At 35.7% G+C, this 23884-nt stretch overlaps 1 protein-coding gene across 3 annotated transcripts in view; it reads right to left on the bottom strand.

The window, feature by feature from the left end:
- The window catches only part of PDE4D (phosphodiesterase 4D), a gene marked incomplete at its 5' end in the record, with an annotated part of 369096 nt that overhangs the window by 143477 nt on the left and 201735 nt on the right, over window positions 1-23884 (bottom strand). Inside the window, one exon of one of the 3 annotated variants that reach the window (XM_084305639.1) lies at window positions 12637-12880. The exons of the other annotated variants lie outside the window; for them this stretch is intronic. Within the exon in view, the coding sequence (XP_084161765.1) occupies window positions 12637-12701 (65 nt within the window). Of the gene's footprint in view, window positions 1-12636; window positions 12881-23884 lie in introns of those variants that run through there. 3 annotated transcript variants of the gene reach the window in all.

Consider the following 23884-nt stretch of genomic DNA (forward strand, 5'->3'; position numbering starts at 1 on the left):
AAGCATTTCCAAGGGGATACATCAGAAAATAAACTTCTGCAGACTAGGCTGGAAAGGGCACAGGTTCAATATCACTGAGCCAGCTAGAATCTTTTTCAGGCTCATTAAAAGAAGGGTAACTGAATAGTTTGCTTCAGAACTAACACACAACAGGTTGAATTTTTTTAAAGCAACTAATTATGCAATTGTCCAATTGTCTATCTACACTACAGCAAGTTTTGATACAGGGGTACCACTGACTTTGATCCATTTGTTGTCTTACCATGCCTTCCCAAAAATAATCTAACTTTTGGAAGATGAAAATTGTTGTTGTCTGTTTTGACATTTTTTTTGTTGTCTTGTGTACTTCGAATAGCTGCCAAAATGGTCACTGACCAATGAGCAATAATATCAAAACTGTGCTTTTCAGTTTATTTACAGTGTAGCCTTTCTTGTGCTGTGTGCTACTGAGGGAAGAATACTGTATTTCATATTTCATAAGTCTGTTCACTAAAGTACAAGGAAAGAACTGAAAATTATGAAAGGTGATGTAAAAGTAGATTTATGATACTGAGTAATTAGTGGACAAAACAGCCAAAATGATCATTATACCAGACCAAAAAACAGCCAGAGTGACTCAAACAGAATGTTTTCTCCCTGACTACACAAAAGGCACATATCTAATATCTCGTTATCTGATTTGTACAGAGGTGCATATTGTAGAATAGAGAATGAAAAGGAGTCAGGGAAACCTTATCGTTTTCCAATATGAAAAGCAACAAATCACAACAGTTTCTTACACACACCCAATTCCTCTTTTCAGCCACATTTTGTAAGAAAAGCATCAGTTCTAGTTTGACTTATTCAGAATCTACAAAAAAAGTAAATTGTGAAACAGTGGATATTAGAGGTAAATAAATCCAAGGAACTTAGAAAAGAAAGCAACAAGGGACAGAACATAGGCCAGGAAGGAAAGGAAATCCAAACCCAATTGTCTGGTGCTGTAAATAAGCATTTGCTGAATTTAGAGTATAGAGCTTATTCCATTTAAACCAACAGATTTGTTCAAATAAACAAGAAGCCAGAAATTGCCAGAGCAGAGTCTATGTGAAACAGCATATTGTATTGCATGAATTGTTTGACATCCAGGTGATTTAATGATTATTAAGAGATAAAAAGAAAAGTAGGGAATTATATAATTTTATAATTATAGGATATTTCAGTTTCAGAAGTCACTATCATTTTAAGACTACAGAAATCTAAAAGTGAAGGAGACATGAAGAAAATCTGAAATTCATTTGGAAGCATTAGCAACATCTGCCTAAATGTCCATTTTAGCCTATCTGCCTCGCTACAAACTGTTTTCAAGCTGCACTTTAATAAAGCATGCTCAAGTGGATCAGTACTTTATATATTTTTAAATTTCTTTCACATCACTGGACAGGCTTACAAGAAATCTTACATTACAAGGGAAGTAGATGGAAAATGCCTGTTTTTTCAGGGTAAGTTAGGGATCCCTTACGGGCCTTAGTTCCATTTCCAGTCTGAAATGATGCATGTTTTTTGTTTGGTTTGTTTGTTTGTTTGTTTTTTTAGCCCTATCCGATATTGACATTCTTAGGGTAATTATGTGCAGATTTCTGTTTGATATTCAAAGAAGTATGTAATAACAGAAAAGACAAAACAAAACAAAACAAAAACTAAAAACTTATATAACAACTTATATGGCCTCTACTACTGAAAAATGTCTGCTGATGGGTATAGCCAGAACAGCTACCAGCAGATATATTTATTCTACAGTTATTATTTTGTTTCTTGGCATTTTCATTTGTCAGAAATCTTCATAAATGAACATGCAGAATTTTACCATTATTGAATCTGTCAGACTATCTGTTGCCTAACAATCTTACAGCAAGTTCAGGCCTTCTGACTTTTAAATATTTAAATATTTAATTGATCATATTTCATTCTACAAGCCAGGGATATACCTGCCAACAATTTTTGATGCAGTTTCAGACATAACAGACTAAGAATGATGAAAAACTGTAGACATGATTTGGACAAGATCTTTCTAGCATTTGAGAAATGGAATTTCAGCCGATCAGGCATCCTTCCTCTGCATTTCCTTCTTCCTATCTACATGAAACCCCAGCAGATAAAGGCCTTATCATACCATCTTTATACAAACCATGAGAAATAAATACACACATGAATCAAGAATGAGGAGTAAATAAACAAAACAAAAAGATGTGTTTTGTTCTCTAAAAAGTTGCTAGCACCACTTGGAGAAACTTGAAAAATGTTTAATTTAATTACATGTGGAAGATTTACAGAATCAATTTTCACAGGCATCCAAGTACGGAAGTGAGGTTCCCTAGAGAGTGACTGTGAAGATGGCCTAATGGACAGCTGGAAGGACTCCCTGTGTTGGTATGGCACTCCAGATTTTCTGAACAGCCCTCTGGATGTACATAGTTTTTTGTATTATCTGTTAATGCATGGGTGAAAACTTGTGTGTCTAATTAGCAGTTTAAGCTAATCTAAACTTTAAACTAATCTCCGTTGCTGCAGATGTATTTCTTACCTTGCAGTACATAGGGGGTCCGCCAAGCCCATGGGCTGAGGACTGGTTGCAGCTTGGCAATGGGAGCATGTGTGACTTCTATACCTGTTGGTGGTCACGGTGCCTGGGAACAAACTGCATGGTCCATCTGAGCTCCAGTGAAGGAGCGATGCTCCAGGAAGATAGTATCATCCCTATTTTGATCAGAGCTCTAATTCTTATGGTTCTTGCCCACATGGAGATTTTTGGTATGCAGACTGTATATTTGAATATAATAAGACATGATTGTTTCTTTACTTTTGTGTATTCAACAAAAACTAAGTGCACTAGAATGTGCGATTGACTTCTAAATAGCGATATTTAAAAAACAAGTAATAGATCTTTTTTCTGGCCTTTTAATTTTTGAACCTTTGGATTCAAATGTACAACCTTTTCTATCATCGAGTCACATATTTTGAAATGTGAGAACTGTGAATTGCTCAAGACTGTAAGACTGATTTTGTACAAAAATGTCTGGAGCTATGCCAAGTGGAAAATAATAGAAGTAGATAGATTTTTATGAATGAAAAAGGCTTAACTGAAACAAAAGTTATGATAGGGAGAAGAAAATAAAATTTACACATACAATTTAATTCAGACAAAACTTAGGATGGCTTGAGATGGTAGTAATAATATTACAAATTGTTAAGACAAAAGGTGTTAATTATTGGAAGTGTGATGCACTTCATTTGGTCATATAGGCAATATATATATATATTTATATTTATATATATATATAAATATATATATAAATAAATAAATAAATATATATATATATATAGGCAATGCAGACTTTGTAACACTGGCTTTTCACATTAAATTAAAGAAACATAATTTATGAAGGTTAAATTGTATTTTTGGCACATCTGAAGTGCTTGGAAAAACTGAGATACAAAACCAAAACTACAAGTCATATATAACATATACTATATCCTGAGTATAGATCCATACCCATTCACAAAAGCACATTTGTCAAAATTTACAGACATCACATATCTGAAGTACAAAAAACCTAAAAGGATTTAGCTGCTATTAAATTCACTTAATTTCCCAGTGTGTAATTCTTTAATAATCACTGTTCAAGTATCTAGTGATGTACTTAAATTCCGTAATTAAACAGTGAATTTTAATTAAATTCACTTAAAAATTAAATTAAATTTAATTTTTAATTAAACAGAATTTTAAGTGAAACCTGTATTAGGAAAGCTCCCTAAGATTCTCCATTACAAAACATAATGGATCAAATCTTTTCTCTTTTCCAGATAACCACCTCTAGTAATTTAAATCTTGTTCTTGAACTTCTGACTGGTACCACTGGCAGGCTTCACTGTTCTTTTATTACATTTCATTTACTTTTCAGAGTATAGTAGATGTTTTTTATAGCATCTGAATATAGATGCTATAAAATAATGCTATAGATACTGTAATCTACAGTTCAAAAGCAAGGTATTTACAATATAGCTAGATTTGTGATACAGTAGTAAGTGTAATAAACATTATAGGAGTGGTTGAGCAGGTATATAAATACTGTATAGATGTATAAATACATATTTTATATCAGGTTTTGAAGGCAAAAACTAAAATAGTGTAGTTTATTTTTCATGAAATTATTGTAAAATTAGGAAAATAATGGTTTTGTTGCAGCCTCACAAAGGCAAATTTTCTAAACATTCATTTAGGAGGATTATTTCAAACTCACTTAGAAAGAAAGATTTCAAGGTAAATAAGGAGGATAAAAGGTATGCAAAAGAAAAATAGGGAAATAAAAGTAAACTCAACCTGAGAGATGGACCCTAAATACATGAAAGTATGACAAGAGGATTGTAGGTGCTGGTTAAGTCAATGAAACTTCCTGTGTCAAATGACAGCACTGCACATGAGGTTCAAATCATTATGTACAGAAATTTCTGAGACAATAAAAATGATGATGAACAAAATTTTCTAATAAGGAAGATCATCTTATCTAGAGGATGCTTCAGCACAGCAGCTAAGTAGGTTTTGTAATGACGGGCTGTTTTTTCTATACATACCTCTTGGAAAGAATTTCCTAAAAGTGCTTGCTGTTATCTGCACTGATGCCTGAATGCTGGCAGCAGCTAAGAGATGCAGTACAGGACACCACACAGATTTAATCACTGGGGTTCATCATCATCCACCCAAGAGAGCTAGTACCAACGTGCCAGTTTTGGCCATGAGATATAGCGCATTCTACAAATGTAGTATTGACAGTCTTTTTGCTTAGAAATGTGTTGTGGCTCAGAGGAAAACACAGCTTGATTCCTACTGGACTAGATTTGTATATTTCTGGAAATTAGATTTGTAAATTTCTGGAAAAAATATTTTTTCCATTTTTTTTTTCCACCTCCAAGAGAATTATAGAGCTATTTGTTTGTAGAGCTTCATATAATTACACATTGAAATTTCTTCACAATGTTGACATTTGGAGAATATCATCTCACTGAAACTTTTTACAAGAAAGTTATTGATACTGTTAAAGAAATTTGAGGATAAATTTCAAAATCATCCAAACTTTTCTTTATCCAAGTAAAACTTTTTTTTTCTAGTTTGACATGATTTTTAATTCTAATAGTTGATCTTAATACACATTTTAAATGGCTGAATTGATATAAAGCATGATAAAATTACTGAAAATATTTTTTTCAGCTGATCTGCCCTGAATTTGAGATCTGACAAAAATACAGTTATTCATTTATTTTGAGATCTTTGACAAAAATACAGTTATTTATAATTCTTAAGCAATCTCTTCCCTTTTTCCAATTTTTAACTCTTTCATAGAACAGGAAAAGTCTTTCTTAAATATCTATATCCAAAAGCATTTTTAACTCAGTGCTTGAGGTTTTGAGTTTATTACTATGAGAGTAATGTAAAGTAGCACCATTAGGTGCTGGTATAAAACCAGAAGAGAAATGGAGAAGAGGCAAATTTAAGACATTAGTTCCTCTATGTATTTCTTGAATACTAGAAAGAAAAGTTAGATGAGTAAAATCAATTTCTGCAGCTTAGCTTCTAAACTATACACTGTTCTTCTTTTTATATACAGCCTACTTGAAAATATGTCATACTTTTTTGATGAAAGAATAAATATTTAAAATACCATACCATACTATAGCCATGCACCTATTTACACTATACATGTATACCTCTTCACAGGATCACTAACCTCAACACTCAAAGGAGTGCAGAAATCTAGTTACATTATGTCTTTAGTAACGTGATTTATGAAACATGCTTTATTGCATATTAGCCTGAATTAAAACGCATCAGAGCTGAAATCTGATGGGAATCACAGTAACAAGGTTAAGCCATTTGTGCTGTCATCAGAATGATGACATTAGTGTTCAGTGAATATGAACTGACTAGATTTTGAGCGCAAGGTTCTTTGAATATTACTTTCATTTTCGTTGCTGTGCTCTAACACATTATATTCCATACTGAACTTCTGTTTTGTACAAATACTTTCCTTACATCATAAAATAATGCTACAGTTACTAAATACTAAATTGTGTATTCATCATAAGATAAATTATTTTCAGTAGAAAGAATTAATATGGTTAAATATGCACATTGCAAATAACCCTATGCAAGTTAGATTCCATTTATACGTATTACTATTACTTATAATCAGGGGAGGTTTCATTGATAAAATTAGTGGCATCAAAAGCACATCTCCTGAGGTAGGCATCTAAAATAGATGATATGCTAAACCCTGAGGGCAAATATTTCTCTCCACTGAGAGTGTGAGGTTACAAGTTCAGGTATAGACATGGCAGACATCAACCTTTCAGTGAGCTGAATCTGGTCTGTTACATCTTACAATGAAATTGTGCTTCTCAGGGAATTATGTTGGAAGAAGTACGTTCCTTGTCTTAGAAAAAAATGCAGCCAAGTTCAACCATGTGTAATGGAAGGGAATAAAAGGAAAGGTTCTTCTATCTAGGCACTTCAATATTGATCCGGATTTGAGCATTTGGGCTACCTCTTGTCCTCAGTTGAACCGGCTGTAAATAAGCTTTAGTCATCCAAGTTGAGCTACCCACGAAGCTTGCTACACTCTCCCTTGTGCAATGCTAGGGATAGAAACCAAAGTGTCTCATCCCCATTGGCCTCATGACCTGGTGAAATGTGAACCCATGACCTGATAGTCTACGTATGTGCACAGGGAGAAGGTGTGAGAACAAACTGTGCTGTAAAGATGGGACCTCATCTCCATGAAAATTGAGAGTGGATTATTTGGACACTGAAATGAATGGCAGAAAACTACATCACGTGCTTGCATGTAGTGAGATAAGAACATTATGTATTTTTTAATTTTTTTTTTTTTCTGGAGAAATTGTTTTAGCTTGAAAGATTGCATTTCTGAGGAAGCGCCCTTTCTTTGCTGGAGTCGAGCTGCCATTTGCTGTCTGGCAAGTCTCACAATACTTTTTGTTTGTTTAAAAAATAATAACATTATTTCAAGACAGCAGTTCTTATCACATTCATGTTAAAGTAATTGAATTTTATGTTGGCAAGGCTAATGCTTCTGCTGTAGAAAAATTCAGAGATGAGACCATGCCAAAAGTTTGTATTGGCAAGAACAAACAGGGAAACAGTTCTGTAAAATCACTGACTCGATTCGGAGTGGCAGAAAAAAAGGTAACTATACTGGGCATCGTCATAAAGGGTACTTAGGAAAAAAAAAACAGACAATTTTGTCACTGTATAAAAACCTTGGTGTTTGCAAATGTCTTGTGTAATGTCCCAGTCTGGTGCCTCTATTCCAAGGATATAGTGGTGTTTGAGGAAATATAAAGATTGGCGGCAAAAATGACCAACGAGCAAAGCTGCAGCCTTATTAGGAAAGTCTAAGAAGGCTATAACCCTTCAGTTTTGACAGCAAAAAGCCTAGAAGGTTATGATTGAGCTTTAAAAATAATGCAGTTTGTGGATAAAGTGAATGCAGTATCCTTCATCAAATGCTATAATGACAAAACTAAAGGAAACTTGTTGAAACTAATAGGATGTAGGATGCCTGCTGGAAGTACAATAAAAAAGTACTTTCTGACTTGGCTGGTGTGGTTGTCAGAAGACTGTGGAGAAAGATAGTACTAGCAGATTTGAAAAGGTTAGACAAATCTGTGGGCAGAAGGTCCTTAGATGGGCTCTCAAGGAAACAGGCAAGGATGAACCCAAGAGCATCCCTAATACAGTGGCAGAAATTGGACAGGCCTTCATGTTCTGTTGCCACTGCTGAAGAAAGAATACTAGGATACAACTACTTTCTCTAGAGAAAATAGTATTTCTTCCTATTGCATTTAGAATATAACTTTAACACTCCACAATCTGGAAGACAGTAAAACACTGGCTGTGCAGTGTTCTTCATTAGTACTGACACTGGGGGAATAAAGAAGAGCACACATACCACCACAAATTTCTAGGGCCTTCGTGATTTGGGATCCATACGGCTTACGATGGTTTATTTGGCCAAGTGAATTCAGCTATGAATTCCACCAAAGTCAAACATCATGCAGGGAAGGTCACTTTTAGCTTGCAGATTTTGTTCAGCTTTTACAAATCCCCTAATTCTGCATACCACATTCAGTACTTCAGCATCCCCTTGAGTTTGGACACTGTAGCTTGCTTTGAGCTTTCCAAATGGACTGTATTCAACCTCTTCAGCTACTAAAAGCATAACTGAAAATTATGTGAGCTCCCAACCCTCTTTTATTCAAGAGTGGTTTCATAAGCTATGGCAACAGGGGACAGGTAATATCACCAACAATAATATCAGGCACCCACCTCCCACAAAAAAAACATAACACTGGAGAGGGGAAAATAAATAAATCATCCGATCCAAGAACACAAACTCCTGATCTCTTCAACAGTCTAGTGGTGTGCATACTGTTAATATAGTTCACAGTTATATTTATACACTGTTCTCTGCCCTTTAGACAAATATTCCTTCAGGAAAATTTTTTGCTGTTGATCTTCCCAGGACTGGGATTCCTAGTCTGAAAGTCATCAGTTACTTCAGATAGAGGCCTGATAACAATAACCTAGAGTTATACAACTCATACAATGGCATTTATTATATATCTTTATCACCTTTATACTGGCAATAGGCTTGCTAGCACCAAGTGATTACCAAGGATTTAAATTGTTTGGGGCTACTCAGTCTCTAAACGGTGTGATCCAGCTACTGTTTCGTCATGGCAAATGCCCGGGTTCCAAAAGACCAGGGTATGATCTACTTTGAGGTATGAAATCTACTGGGATATGAGTTCTACTTTGTGCAATGTTTAGGTTGGGAAGCCACTCTGGCTATCTCAGGTCAGCACAGCTGGATCTCATCCCAACATTCTGCACTATTTCTTCTGCCCCAGAAACACTATGCACTGATGTCAGACCACAAGTGTTTTCTTGTCACTGTTCAATAAAAGTTTTTTTAGAATTCCTATTGTGATCTACATGTTAAGGGTACAAGCAGAAAAGCTCATCAAATACATCAGTTCTATCCCACTTACCCATAAATATGTTACAGACTGAGAAAGTTATACCTCACAACATCCTTCAGCTATTTCCAGTCTTCCAAACTTCCTGATATCACAAACAGCATTACCCACTTCTGGCATTAAATAAGAACAAATATATTGTTCTATGGAATAACACAAATTCACTGAATCACTGAAGTCCTCTGCTTTGAGGGCAGCAGGGAGACTGGTATGTGCCCTTTGCAGATCATCCAACCTTAAGTTCCAAAAAATAGCAAAGCATGAATTGTCATATGTTATAAAAATAAATAAAGACTGGAGAAGGCCAACCCACAAAGTAAACAGATAGCTATCACTCCAGACTCACAAGGTATGTTGCAGAAAGGATCGTGGCAAAACGCTGAGGCTTATTAGATCTTTGGACTAATTATCATGAAAAAAAATAAAGAAGTTCTAATATCTTTTCAGCTGCATGTTTTCCAGCATGTTTTCTATCAGTTTTGCTGTTCCCCCAAACCCCTAGCCACTTGGTAGACTTTCTATTATATTTGATACATTCAGACTTTTGATTCATTAAAAAACAAAACAAAAAGAAAAACAAAAAGCAGAAAGTGTGTTTCTGTGGAAAACATTCTTATTCCAATGCTGTTACACTCTTTAGTGGCACATAGTCAAGAAAACAATCATACTCTTATTTTAGTATGTATACTGCTCTCTCAATCAACATTTTGCATTAAAGAAAATTTTCTTATTACTTTGTTATTTCTTCCCAGGAACAGCAAGACAAATCAATTTTCTGCCACTGAAAAGTCTGTATGACCATTTTTCTATTCTAGAATGTTATCTAAAAATATTCTGATTCACAATCACATCCTGAAGTTATGAATGAATAGCAGAATTGAGTTACATTAAATTAATAGGTATTAATTCTTAAATAAGTCACCTTCCTCATTATTTTGCATAAAAACAACCATCTGCTTTTAATTCTGTTATTATAACAAACAGATGAAATTTTCCCAGGTGTTTCAGGAACAGGTTTGCCTACAGACCCTTCTACCGTGTTAAGCAGCAGACAACCCCAACTGAACTAACTTGTAACAGGAAACACCAGAACAGCTCTCCACCTGGGATCACCTGAGACACCTCTGAGCTGGCTGGTGCCCCCTCTAACAGTGAGTGATACCATTTAGATGCTTTGTAATGCTGATACTGAAAATAACATGATTTTACCATACACATATTGGGAACCTGGATTCTCTTCTTCATGGGAAATTGCTGCATGTAAATATCCTGGGACCATTTCTATCAAACCCTTTCAGGAGGGATATTCATACTTCAGTACAGCACTGTGACTCTGTTCTGTGCTTCTGGGAACCAAAAAGCTCACTGCAATTTTTATTTCTTTTCACAATCTTCCACCTTCTCTTTACTACAGCTCTTCCCTCCTTCTCCAACGCACAGCAGGGTTGCTGTGAAATGTTAATAGATAAGGAAAACGACATGCTATAGCTCTCCCTGCCTCCCAGCCCAAATATCCATTAGTGCTGCTAACTTTATCACATTATTTATGGCTAAGCATTTTGGACTTGTTTAATAATACATCAAGATTGTTGTGATGGTATTCTGCCCCACCAAACGTTAGGAAATGGCACTGACCCATGGAGCCAAACTCACAGGCTCCCACATCTGGTGATTAAGAACCCCAAGACACCTCGCGGAGGTAATATGGAAATCAGGCATGCTCAGATCCACTACGTAGGTTCCTCAGCTGGAGGTGGCTGTGGTATGGTTGGGCTGTATTTGGTGGTGAGCTTAGGTGTGGAGGAGCTGGGGGTTCCCTCTCCTTTTCCTGCTTGGGCGGGGCTGGCCTGGCTCAGCTTCACACAAAGAGAACAAACAGTATGTACCTCATCTAGACAGCTCCTAAGGATCTCCCTATGAGCCACATCCTGAGCTCAGGTAATGTTTCCAAACTGCCCGGTAGGAGATGACTCTCAACTTGCAGCTAGCAGAAAATGGAATCTTCCATTGATCCACTAGATCAATGTGCTAACTAAAAGCATTGGCAGCAAAAGGGATACAGACAGCTGTTTTGGACTATAACGGATGGTCATTCCAGCCTGCAAATATCAGCTCAGAGATTTATTTTTTTTCTTTTTCACAACTTATTGGAAGCACTCAAATAAGATAAAATTGACAGGAAGATGAAGTAATCAGAAATATACTGGTTCATTTGCATATCTTTACATAATAATTAAGGCATGCATGTTTTACCTTGGAGGCACATAATCTATTACAGCACTTCCAGATATTATTGTTTTAGTAGCATGCAGTGTAACACTTTAGTGATATGTAACACCAAGTTTTTATTATTACTTTACTACATTTTAATAAAGATAAAGAGCCACTGTTTATTGCAGGCATTTCAGCAAAACTATTCCAGCTTCTGAGATCAACTGGTACTACTATTTAGTTAGAGTACTGCAGTTACTTAGTTTTGGAAAAAATTACTTACTTTAATGATAGTAATGACATGACTTGGAATGATTTCATTCAGTACTACTTGAAAGATAAAGATTTGAATAGGCTAATTGAACATTAGCCTATTAACTGGATATATTAGCTCATATTCAATTATGCTAGCTTGACATACTTGTTCACAAAGAAATTTAGTTACTATTCTATCCCACAGTCACATCAGCCATTTATTTCTGAACAAAGACTGTATTTTAAAGCACGTAATTTTATGTATCTGTTATATAGTCCTGAAAAAGTAGTCTATTATTTTGTTTATTTACATAAATGATAGTGTTTTTTTGAAAAAAAAACAAATGTAGAGAGAAAAAAAAAAAGTGGGAGATATTAACAGAGAACCGTGAATTTATTTATTTATTGTACCTAATATAAAATTGTCATGTTTGTCCCTAACAAGCTATAGAAAACAGAAGTTTCTCCAAGAAAATAAATACTGAACTTTAACAATTTCTAACTGAAAATTAGCAAGAAAGTTGTACACACAGTTCACTGTTACAATCTGCTTCTGCTCCTCCAAGTATCTGAGTGCAGGGCAAATACATGAAGTGTAACACAGCACAGTCTCACTCATGCCTCTGTGAAGTCTGTCTCCTCCCAGAACACTTTTCTCTACAGTCAGTCTATTTATGCAACAAAGTGACATGTAAGCATCCCAAAATAGCTCGTGCAAACTATAGCTCCGTTTTAACATCAGCCTCCAGAGCTGCAAGCTGTATATAATAAGCTTGTTGCTGAAGTAAATCTACTGAAGATTTTTAGAAAGCATCTGTAAGTGCAAGTACTGAATCTAATTACTAAACAGGAAAAACTTATGTAATGCCTCTCATTAAAAAATACTACACACAGCGTAATGTACAGGGAAAAAAAATACAAAATCTTGTTTCTTACTTGTAATTGTGAAACAGTCAAAAAACTTCAATAACCATGCAAAATCTATCAAATCAAAATTAAACCCTGTGACTTTCTCGGGACATGTCTATGGGTCATTATAGGAAGGGAAACTTGAAAGAAAAAAGCCAAACACGTTACCACATTGCATCGGCAGTCCTTAAGGAGCTGGTAGATCGGGATCTTGGCTTCATAACAATACTCATTTTGAAAAAATTCCTCCAGTCTTCCTAGCACTCAAACATCAGTTTTCCTTATAAAGCTCAGAGTACTCCATTTCAAAGTGTCTTTCAAAACCTTCTTTAAAAAAAATAATAAAATACTTCAAATGTTTTTCCTGTAATAATCCAGGCTCTGGAGGAAGAATTCTAACTTGCTGCAACTCCTTCCCTTTTCACACTGAATTTACTCTAGCACTGTGCTGTTCGGAAATGACAGTGCTTTTCTCTTCTGCCTTGTATTGCCCTGGGAGGAACTAGTCTATTTTGAATCTATTCTCCCTGTAGGTCACATGGGAACCAAGGCAGCTGAAAAGAGTCTCTATCTCTTTCTTGCAGGCTGATAACAACAGGTTTAAAGGTCAATCATATTTATTAAAAAAAAAAAAAAAAAAAAGGAGAGAGAGAGAGAGAGAGAGAAAATGCTGATGGACAAAGAATGAAAAGAAAAGACGAATGTAAGGTACAGTAACATTAATGAGCTTGTAGGGAATTTTCATTTAGAGACTTGCTAGATAAATTACTCTTTGTGGAGTAAAGAAAAGAACAAAGATCTTTCATTCTAAGTTAACTAAAGTCTTACCTAGAAATGTAATTCTTCCCTTTCCTTTTCTCCTAACCCTTGCCTCTACTAGGTACTGTGAATAAGTACTATTGTTTAACTTCACAAACCAGAAAGCATTCCCTCTTTGAAAGAAATTCAAAACACTGTGAGGAAGTTCAGTAAAAATAAAATTCCTTGTTGACTGTTAAAGTCAAACACACATACAGACAGCTATTGTTATAAATCGGTGAAGGACAAAATACCTCAGCTAAAGAACTCTAACATGACGTCCTCTGTACCATACTGCAAAGAGAGATTTTTGCCTATTTTAGTAAGTACATTAATAGTTATGCATGTCAAACAACTGAACCTGCATTTTTATTTTCTAGACAAAAACTTATCAGAAAAGCTGTGAGAGTGAATTCATTTTAAGAAATGCATCTAATTTTAGTTTTAAAAGAGGTAAAATATAGATGTAGAGAACTCGGTAGTGAATATACATGTTATGCATTTTGAATTTCCTATAAAACTTATTGTATTTTTTTTAAACAGAATTATTGCTCAACAAATGGTTACAAGCATAATAGTGATTTTTTTTGTACAATGTTACAAGTGCTGTAGCATATTATTCTTGACTGAAGCTTGATTAATAATAAAAGAATGCAGTAAAAATATTAGTTCTAAAAGGTATACAGACTTGACAAATAGAAGGAAAACATGATGAACAGGTTCTGCATTAAAATACAAAACCATTCATCAAATAAAAATGTGTATAAAGTGTGTAAAGCTTTCTGGAACCTTTGCACTTTATAACAGTGCAATAAAATGCATTACAAACTACACTGTATATCAACGGGAAAGATCCTAACTGCCCTGGAGGCTTGTGCCATTCATTTGCATACAAAGTGCTCCACAGCAGCAAAAGGAATGTTAATAAGGTTTCATGCTAAGCATTCTGTTCTTCATGTTTTCTGGCATCTATCTTTCAAATAGCATCTACTGGTTAATACAAGACATTTTGTAAGAGTTCTGTGAAATCATAAAAGTTAAACTCAAAGAGTGGAAAAAGCATCTGTGATAAATTTAGCTCAAAGGGTCATGCAGTCATGGGACCTTTAGTAACAGTTGAGTCTGTCAGTGTGTGCAGGTTACAGGTCTGTAATAGTGGACTTAAATGTTGTTTAACATGGACCCACTACATTGTGAAACTTTTTTATTCTTTAAACAGATGGGATAGATCATGAAGAAAATCAAAATCAGTATGAAATTGAGGTGATGGGCTATTACAGAATTGGTGGTCATTTTAAAGCATTTTTTAAAGGCTTTAAATTGTGTTATCAAAGTATTAATTATTAAAATAGCCAGTAAGGAGCAGTAAATTAAATTTCTCAAAGACACAAGAAATCACAGTGACAGATCCAAAATCATTGTAAGAGCTTAGGCACATGTCAGCAGATGGAAAATATATCTAATGTCATTGGAGGCATTCTTTTTTTTCCCAGAACAATATATTTTGAGTAAGACCATGTCATACTAAATCCAGAATGCCAAAATGCAAATTATGTACAAACACAAAATTAAAGAGAATTTAAAAAGAAGAGAAATATAAGCATATTCATTATTGAACCCTGAAGGTTTATAAGCAGTTGCACATGGTTTTACAGATGTACATATAGAATATGCATTGTACATGAATACAAGCATATATTTGAGACAAATGCAATAGCCATTTGTAGCATCTGATTTATACATGCAATTCTGTAACTTAAAAAATGTATATTTCTTTTCCCTTTTAGAACCTTTTTTTTTAGGGTGTCAGTAATAACACAAGAGATAAAACTGGTCTTGAACTGAGCTCTTGATGGTACACCATCACAATTAAGACAAGTGTTGACTGCATAATGATAATAAGGCAAACAGATTTTACGATAAAGAGAGCACTATAAGATGGTTCCATTCAGTGCTGCTACACACACTAACAAAAACAACAGTTTTTACTGTCTATGTGTATCAGTTGACCAGTGTTTTTATTGTATAGTCAAGCTCTCTAAGGAAGAAAAGATACCAAAGGAATTAAGACAGCAATTATAAAACATGCGCAGGATTTGAGGAAGCTTTTATCTTAGTTACTCAACCTCAAATTAGTAGGTAATCAAAAGAATACCAGTGTTGCATTACACAAAGCTAAAAATTAATGTGAATTGGAAAAATCATGGCTTAGGGAATGAGGCACAGGCTGGATTGGGTTGTTCCGTGTTTGGGAACATCTTTATCTCAAGAGTCTGGAAAATTTGCTTAATCATTCTGAGTTTTGACTTCCTCAATTTGTAAATTGAACCAGCCATGTGCACTTGCAGCCCAGAAAGCCAACCATATCCAGGGCTGCACCAAAAGCAGCATGACCAGGAGTGGGAGGTAGGTGATTCTCCCCCTCTGCTCTGCTGTTCTGAGGCCCCACCTGGAGTGCTGCATTCAGCTCTGGAGCTCCCAGCACAAGAAGGACACAGAAGTATTAGAACAAGCCCAGAGGAAGGCCCCAAGGATGATCAGAGGGCTGGAGCACCTCTCCTGTGAAGACAGGATGAATGAGGGGTTGTTCAGCCTGGAGAAGAGAAGGCTCTGGGGAGACCTTACAGCAGCTTTCCAGTACCTAAAGGGGGCCTGAAGGAAAGCTGGGGAGGGGACTCTTTGTCAGGGAGTGTAGTGACAAACTACAAGGAGTAGTTTTAAACTAAAGAAGGTAAATTTAGATTAGATATTAGGAAATTCTTTACTCAGAGGGCAGTGAGTCATTGGAGAGGTTGCCCAGAGAAGTTGTGGATCCCTGGAAGTGTTTAGTTGGATGGGGCTTTGAGCAATCTTGTCTGGTGGGAGTTGTCCATGCCCATGGAAGTGGGGTTGGAATTAGATGGTCTTTAAGGCCCCTTCCAATCCAAACCTTTCTATGTTTCTGTGAAATTAGGTATAACGCACATGCTTCTTGAAAAGCATTTGGACAAAAAAAGAGCTGAAAACATGCTACAGGTATTATATACAAATTGAAGAAATAGATTCAAAATATTCATTTTTTAAGACAAAGCAAAAAGTCTGTAGTCTTTTAAGACTTGAATTTAACATTGTAATTTAAAACTGCAACAGTAGATACCATTTTTCTTGTTTACTACAGTGACAAATTCAGGAATTTCTAATTCTAATTTCTAAAATATATTTCTTTAGGATACTCAGAGACACTGTCAATGTATCAGGAGAAACAGAATCCTGGAAGGCTAAAATCGAGTCTTAACATGTAAAGAATGACTGAGCTTTTAAGTATGTTGTTTGGAATGCACATTAGCAAATGAAAGGTATATGACACAGTTTTGCTTCTTCATGTGCAGCCTCATGAATATATTTCAGGTAGGATTTCCTATTCCATCATGAATCTATTTCAGATAGGATTATCATAGGATCTCTAAAAATCCAGAGCTTGGCTCTTTCATTCAGCACTATCCTAGTTTTGTTTAGCTACTATTACAGCTGGTCTTCTACAACTTTTTTGCCCTTCCTTTCTTTTCTTCATACATGCTTTCCAGCTTATATGTTTATCTTAAATTGTTTTCAATTTAGAAAGAAGTATGAACTGAGACCCAAATTTAACCTTTCCAATTTCTGGGAGCTCTTACTCCACAACAAAAACAAATTTCCTCACAAGTTAAGACCATACTAGTTAGTTTTGCTAAACTGTGGGTTGCAGAGTTCATCCACAGCACTAGTTTATCCTCTTATATTCTGAATGGCAGTACAAGATTGAAGGACAGAAAAGATTAGCAAGATGTTCTTATATTAACTGTGCATGGGTGGGCTTGAGAACTAGTAATGCAAGCATTGGTTCAGAAGAGGTATCTTTCATTAATAAGAATTAGCCATAGAATTAGAGAAGGAAATTTTTGATGCTTCAGAAAATTGTACTTTGCTCAATGCAAGTAATGATTTCAAAAATACTCTTTTGTAGGATGTTGACAGAATGCCAGAGAAACAAACTCTGCTGTTCATTTTTAGGTAACAGCATATTCCCTCCTGACTGAAGCTTATATATCAAAGAGGAAAAAGCCATATACAACTGTATAAGTAAAGTAACTGAAAAATATAATAATAATTACAGCTTAGTATTCCTAAGAATTAAAATAAAAAATAAAAAAATCCATTTGGACATGCTTGAGGTGACCCTGCTTGGGGAGGGAGATTGGAACAGATGACCTCCAGAGGTCCCTTCCAATCTCAACCATTCTGTGACTCTGAAAAAAGCAAACCCAAGGGCACAGAAGAAACACAGTCAGTAATGTTTTGCTCCTATAGTCATTTATATTTAGCTGCCTAGATCAAACTACCTGACTTATGAATAAATATGGTTTATTTGCTCAGTGATTACAGTGTAAATAAAGTTACTATGTGCTCTAAAAAAGCTTTATCCAGACTCAAGCATGTAAAACTCCTTATAGGTAGCATAGCAAAGAGGGGCCTTATGTGAGGATACCTGTCATAATGCCTTTTTTTTTTGTGGAAACTCAGCTGTGGTACCCTTTGAAACTGTCTGGTATTGCTGCCTGAGCTGCACCATGACAAGCAGATGAGAGATGTCTTGGGGATAGGGCTTAGAGTTTCTCACTCCCTAACACAGCAGAAGCCTGGTCCTTAATAATCTGGAGTGCAAAGGTGTCCCTCTGCCTTTACTATAGACAAATTTTCATTTAATCCATTCCATTATGCAACTAGAGATTAGTAAATTCAGTACTAACTGATCACTATCCATCTAGGCTCAGTTGTTGTATCACAGTAGATCTAGTGGATCTGTGTACTTCATTTGCCAGTGATTCAAAAACAAACAAACAAACATGGGATCGTTTTCTATATATAGGATTATTTTTTTCCTGTCTTTTAATTCTAGGAAATGTGATCTCATGCTATCAGCTATGGCTATGGGCAATGCGAATAAAAGCTACCTATGAATGTTGGACTGGAAAATACTCGAAAATTTAATACTGGAAAACAGTGGGTAGCATAAAAATAAATATTAGCCCACTGGAAGACTTTGGACTTGAACTGAGCTAAGGCTCCCTAGTGTATCAGGCTGTTTTTTGTTGTTGTTGTTTTGTTTTTCCTTTTATTTAAATGAGATGCATACAAAACAAACAAACAACAGATATTCAAACACTCTATATAATATAAAAGTATACTTTGCACTATAAACTACAGTCATGTCAGCTCCAAATGGATATACTGCAATAATTACAGAAGTAATTATGCTGTTAGACGGAAAATCTATTGACATTTCCATCATACCTTCTGTTTTTCAAGGGTTCATAGCTCATTAGTAACTATTTGCTAGACACAAACTTGGATTACAATGTCTCAGCTAAACAGTTGCTTAAAAAATAAACATAGGGGGCTTAAATATAAGTCACTACAGAGCTAACCAGCAGTTATGTTTTCCAAGTACAATATGACGGTCTTTTTGGCTTAAAAAAGGTAAAGACTAACATTTTTTCTCTTTTGTAAATGAAGCAGTGACTGCTAGTCACAGTGAGTGACTACAGTAAGAGTAGTCTCCAAATTCCCTTTACAAAGATTTCATAATTTGGGCTGGTCATGGACACAGTTACTGTTAAGTGAGAATAATAATCAACTACTACTTTGTAGGATACAAACCCTTCATTGTTGTTAAGAATTGGGTAGTTTTGCCATTACCACTCAAATACTTAAGGAGAGACACCTGTGAAATGCCTAGGAGTACCATTTCAAGAAGACAATATACTAATGTTTCAACAATACAAAATACGCCACGATTTCAAGACAAAACTTACATATATAACTTGAAAATTAACTGATCCACTTAAATTTTATTTTAAGTATGTTAGCAAATCTTATATATTAAAGCTCTTCTAAAAATATTTTATGTTGTTCAGAACAAAAAATCTACCACTGACAAAAAAGTTGTTTTGTCCAGCCACACATATTCTACAATGAACATGTCTCAGTAATACTTTTGTCTTTCTGGAAGCTGTGAAGAAATCAGCTTTTACTGTCAGAACATCTTTCTGAAAGCAAACATGAGCTATGGTATTGACAGCTGTGTAGCAGCACAGTTCTCTAAATGAGAGGAGAGTGGATTTCCCTGTATTCTTCACTAGAATCTTGGCATCCAGAGGTATTGGACCATGACCTGAGTGAGTCATACATGGATAGAATTCCTGCTTGGTTGAATGACATCATTCATGCTTTTAAGTCCTTCTGGAAAATGTGAGGAAAGAAAATTAAATTTAAATCATTTGTTCTGCTACTGAAATTTTCTTGAAGAGGATTTACATCTTCTGGTGTCTGGTCATTTGTGTTCCCATGGAAACACAAATCCAAAAAATCCACTGAAATGTATATAAATTTCTCAAATTTTGTTTATCTCGTATTTGTTTTTCAGGTAAGAGAAGCTTCAAAGACTTACTCTAGATGGTATAACCGAGAGAGAGAGAGAGAGAGAGAGAGAGAGAGGGAGAGAAACCCCACACATTTCATACTCATAAACTCCAATCTGTGAATTAGAACAAATAATAAATATGTTTTAAAAAGGCAGCAACTCACAAGAGAGCACAAATCAAGGTCAAATTCTGAGTACATTACTTGCCATGAATTATTGACTGAGATCTAAACGAGAAACACCAAGAAAGGAATTTTCTCACTAGCCTTGAGCTGTCAGAAGATTTGGATACTGATTTAAGCTGGTCAGTTAGGCTCTGTTTATAGACAACTCTGATAGGTACTTTCAGGGGCAGTCTATTTCCATGATTTAGACATCTATTTTTAAGACAGAGTGATCTGCTCCTCACAACTCCCTATCTGTCTGTCAGCTACAGAGGATATCTGCCTATTTCACACTAGAAACCTACTTTTTGGGTGTTTCAAAAGATGCGCTTGCTAAATCTGTAAGTTGCTATAATATGCTTTTTTTTTTTTTTTTTTTCCCTGTTCACACTCTTACTTGTAGCAGTTGAACTCAATGTAGATAGGATTAAAGTTTTTCTTTCTTTTAGAGAAATGTAGGCTTCAAAACATTTTTTTTTTCATTTTGCCTTACATCTTATCATATTTGGAACTAGTGAAGGAAGAACAATGTCAAGACATTGCTTCTCCAGTTCATACTAATGAATTAACCACCCAGGTTTGAAAAAGCTACACCTCTAACCTCTCAGCCTTTCCTTCCCAGTGGGTGGGAGAAGTGATGAAAAGGAGTATGTATATGGTAAGTCACCTATGTTTAGCACTAAAACTTACCTAAGACAGACTTCTCCTGAATAACCAAACATCCGGAAGAGGAAATATAGAAGTTTCCCACACTCACTGATCCTAATTTTCTCTTCATTTTAGGACAAATTTATTAGTTCTATCTGAACTTTTTATTTCACTTTTCCATGTGAATTTTCCCCCTTTTTGACAACTTATCAGGCATAAGAAGAGCACATTGAAAAACAAATCTCAAAAAAATGTCAGACACACTGGCTGTTAAATACCTCTGGCAGAAATGCCTATAGCCAGAAACTTTGCTGTGCTGTGGATATATAAATTGCATAAATTCGATGCAAGCATTTCAGCATTGCCAGTACAGTGCCACATTAGACATGGTTAGCAATGTGAGTCTTTCCTCTTGGCCCTTCTATTAGTAAAACAGTTTCCTTGTGTTTAATCAAATTCCTGAAAATATGTTACATGGTTCAGAGTCTTACATGTATATAGTTCTTTTTTTGTATAGGCATATATGTAGGACAACAATTCTGAAACTAGCAAAGTTTTAACTGATACTTTGATAGTGTTTTCCTTTCACTTATTTTAATTATAAGACTTCTACTATAGCATATTAAACTTTTATTTTTTCTTGATGCTCCCCTTTAGCAGTTGATTAGCAGAGCTAGCTCTATTTTTAACCACTGAATCTGATCCAGCTGACTTCCTTCAACTCGTTTTCTGCTGTGTTAAATGCAGAACAAATAAGATTTTTTTTAAAAAAAGAGGAAAGGCATGAAGTCTTCATCTTTTTCGACAAAATATCTTTTATATATGGCTTGCAACCCATCGACCTTGCAACATTTCTTTAAAAAAATAAACAATTTACGGTTGCAATAACTTTTGTATTCAACATGTCTGAAAGTCCGTTACTGATGTTCTACTAAACATAATTTTCAATGACAATTAATAGCAGTTCAAATCAAGTAAGGGGCCTGGACTTAACTTACTCCTTTTCTTACAAAAGAAGGAATACAGACAACCAAGTACCTCCTAAATTGATATCTTTTTCAATGTGTACTTGCTCAAATACAATGAAAATAAATATTGTCATTTCTCTGAAGAATTGTGAAACTTTTCTTTCCACTCTCTAGTAGCTCCCAAAACTCTTTGAAAGTAAGATTTTCTCCAACTAATTTTTCCTTTAAAGTAATATGCACTATCCAATAAAATAAATTATTTTTTGGTATATTTTTTGGAAAAGGTCTTACAGATTCTTCTAAAGAACAGCTACATGGTTACAATAGTTACCCACTGTAAAATTAATTATGTCTCTGTTGTAAAATTCAACCATTTTAGAAATGTTATGTAAGTTATAAATTTTCACCTTGAAATAATTGTAATTGGCTTGGTCTAAACCTCACAGATTTTCCATATTTCGTATGCTCATGTACATACCATTCAGTGCTTCAAATGACCTCCTCCTGGCTAGATCTCATTTTCATTCTCCTTGAGCTCTGGCAGATTTTGAAGACAGAAACTAATTCCCAATTCTAAAAGTTCTTTCACACTCAGCATCCTCTCCTATTTCAACTCTGCTGCCTGACTGAAATCTTGTTTTCTTCTCTCAGTTTTAACCAGCATCTTCTCCAAAGCTAATTTCTTAGCCTTCTGTATTTGGCATCTTTTTTTCTCATCCATTACTTTAAAACTACTCTAACTACTAAATGTTTTTAAACAGCATGTTTATGTTGAATCATTTTGTAGCTTTCTTACCTCACTTTACCTAGCTGTGCTTCCCAGAGCATTTCATTTTTATTATTATTTTTTTCCCCTCCCACTTCATCATGACATCCTACAATCCTTTTGGCTTTGATTCTTTGTTTTGGCCTTGACAGCATTGGTTATCCAAACATCATTGCTTCCACTTAGATAATATTTCTAAAATAAATAATAATAATAATGAAGATAAGTAAAATGAAATGAAATGAAATGAAATAAAATAATGCCAATCTTTCCAGATTTCTAAAACTGAATTAAACTTTCCCCATCTATTCCCCACCAGACTTGGCTGGTATCACCACTTTTTAGGCAAAAGAGCTGCCACAACTTTCTGGCTCACTGCTCCAACAGCATAATTCTTTTTGTATATCCCTAAGTATGGCTGTCTCTGTCCATTTCTCATATGTAAGTTATTTTTTCTATATAAATTACATTATCTTTCCTCTAAGTCATTTACATTTCTACCTTATCTATTAGTTTGTCTTACAGTTGACATTATTCTTACAATAGACACCTTCAGTTACCAATATTTTGCTCCTTTCTCAAGCATTTTATAGAGTCATGTGAGCAAGAAAAACGACTCCATGAAATTTCATACCCTCTCAAGCTTCTCCTCAGAAACTGTCTTCACCAGAAAGGGCATAGAAGTGCCCTGACAATGGCTAGAAAATGAAAAGTTGGACTTCTATTTGTATAAAACTGAGCAAAATCCTGACACCACAGAAATGTTACTCTTTCAGTAGAACTAGAGTAACACTGATTACATTTTACGGTTACTACCTCTACTTCAAGCATAAGTGTTCATGTTGTCTGCTTACTATTGCATGATGTTTCTCAGAAACATCATGATCTCCTCAGGAGAGCATGGCTTCAGCAAGGCTTTTGAGTGTCTCCCATAACATCCTCTTAGACAAGCTCAGAAAGTGCAGCCTAGATGAGCAGACAGTGAGGTGGATTGGCAATTGGCTGGAATGCAGAGCTCAGAGAGTTGTGCTTGGCATTACAGAAGCTAGTTGGAGGCCCGTAGCTATCAGTGTCCCCCTGGGTGTCAGTACTGGGTCCAGTGTAGTTCAACTTATTCATCAACTTGGGCAATGGAATGGAGTGCACCCTCAGCACATTTGCTGACAACACAAAGTTCAGAGGAGTGGCTAATACCCCAGAGGGCTGTGCTGCCATTCAGAGGGACCTCAACAGGGTGGAGGGTAGGACTGAGAGGAACCTCATGAAGTTCAACAAGGGAAAGTGCTGGGTCCTGCACTTAGGGAGGAATACCCCAAGCATCAGCACAGGCTGGGGGGTGTCCTGCTGGAGAACAGCTCTGCAGAGAGGGACCTCGGGGTTCTGGTGGACAGCAGGCTGACCATGAGCCAGCACTGTGCCCTTGTGGCCAACCTTGTGGTATCCTGGGGTGCATTCAAAAGTGTGTTGCCAGCAGGTCAAGGGAGGTGATCCTCCCCCTCTGCTCAGCCCTGGTGAGGCCACACCTGGAGTATTGTGTCTGGTTCTGGGCTTCCCAGCACAAGAGGGACATGGAGCTACTGGAGAAAGTCCAGAGGAGGGCTATGAAGATGATGAGAGGACTGGAGTACCTGTT

This window comes from Netta rufina, assembly GCF_964035555.1.
Source record: "Netta rufina genome assembly, chromosome: Z".
In the NCBI taxonomy this organism is placed as follows: domain Eukaryota; kingdom Metazoa; phylum Chordata; class Aves; order Anseriformes; family Anatidae; genus Netta; species Netta rufina.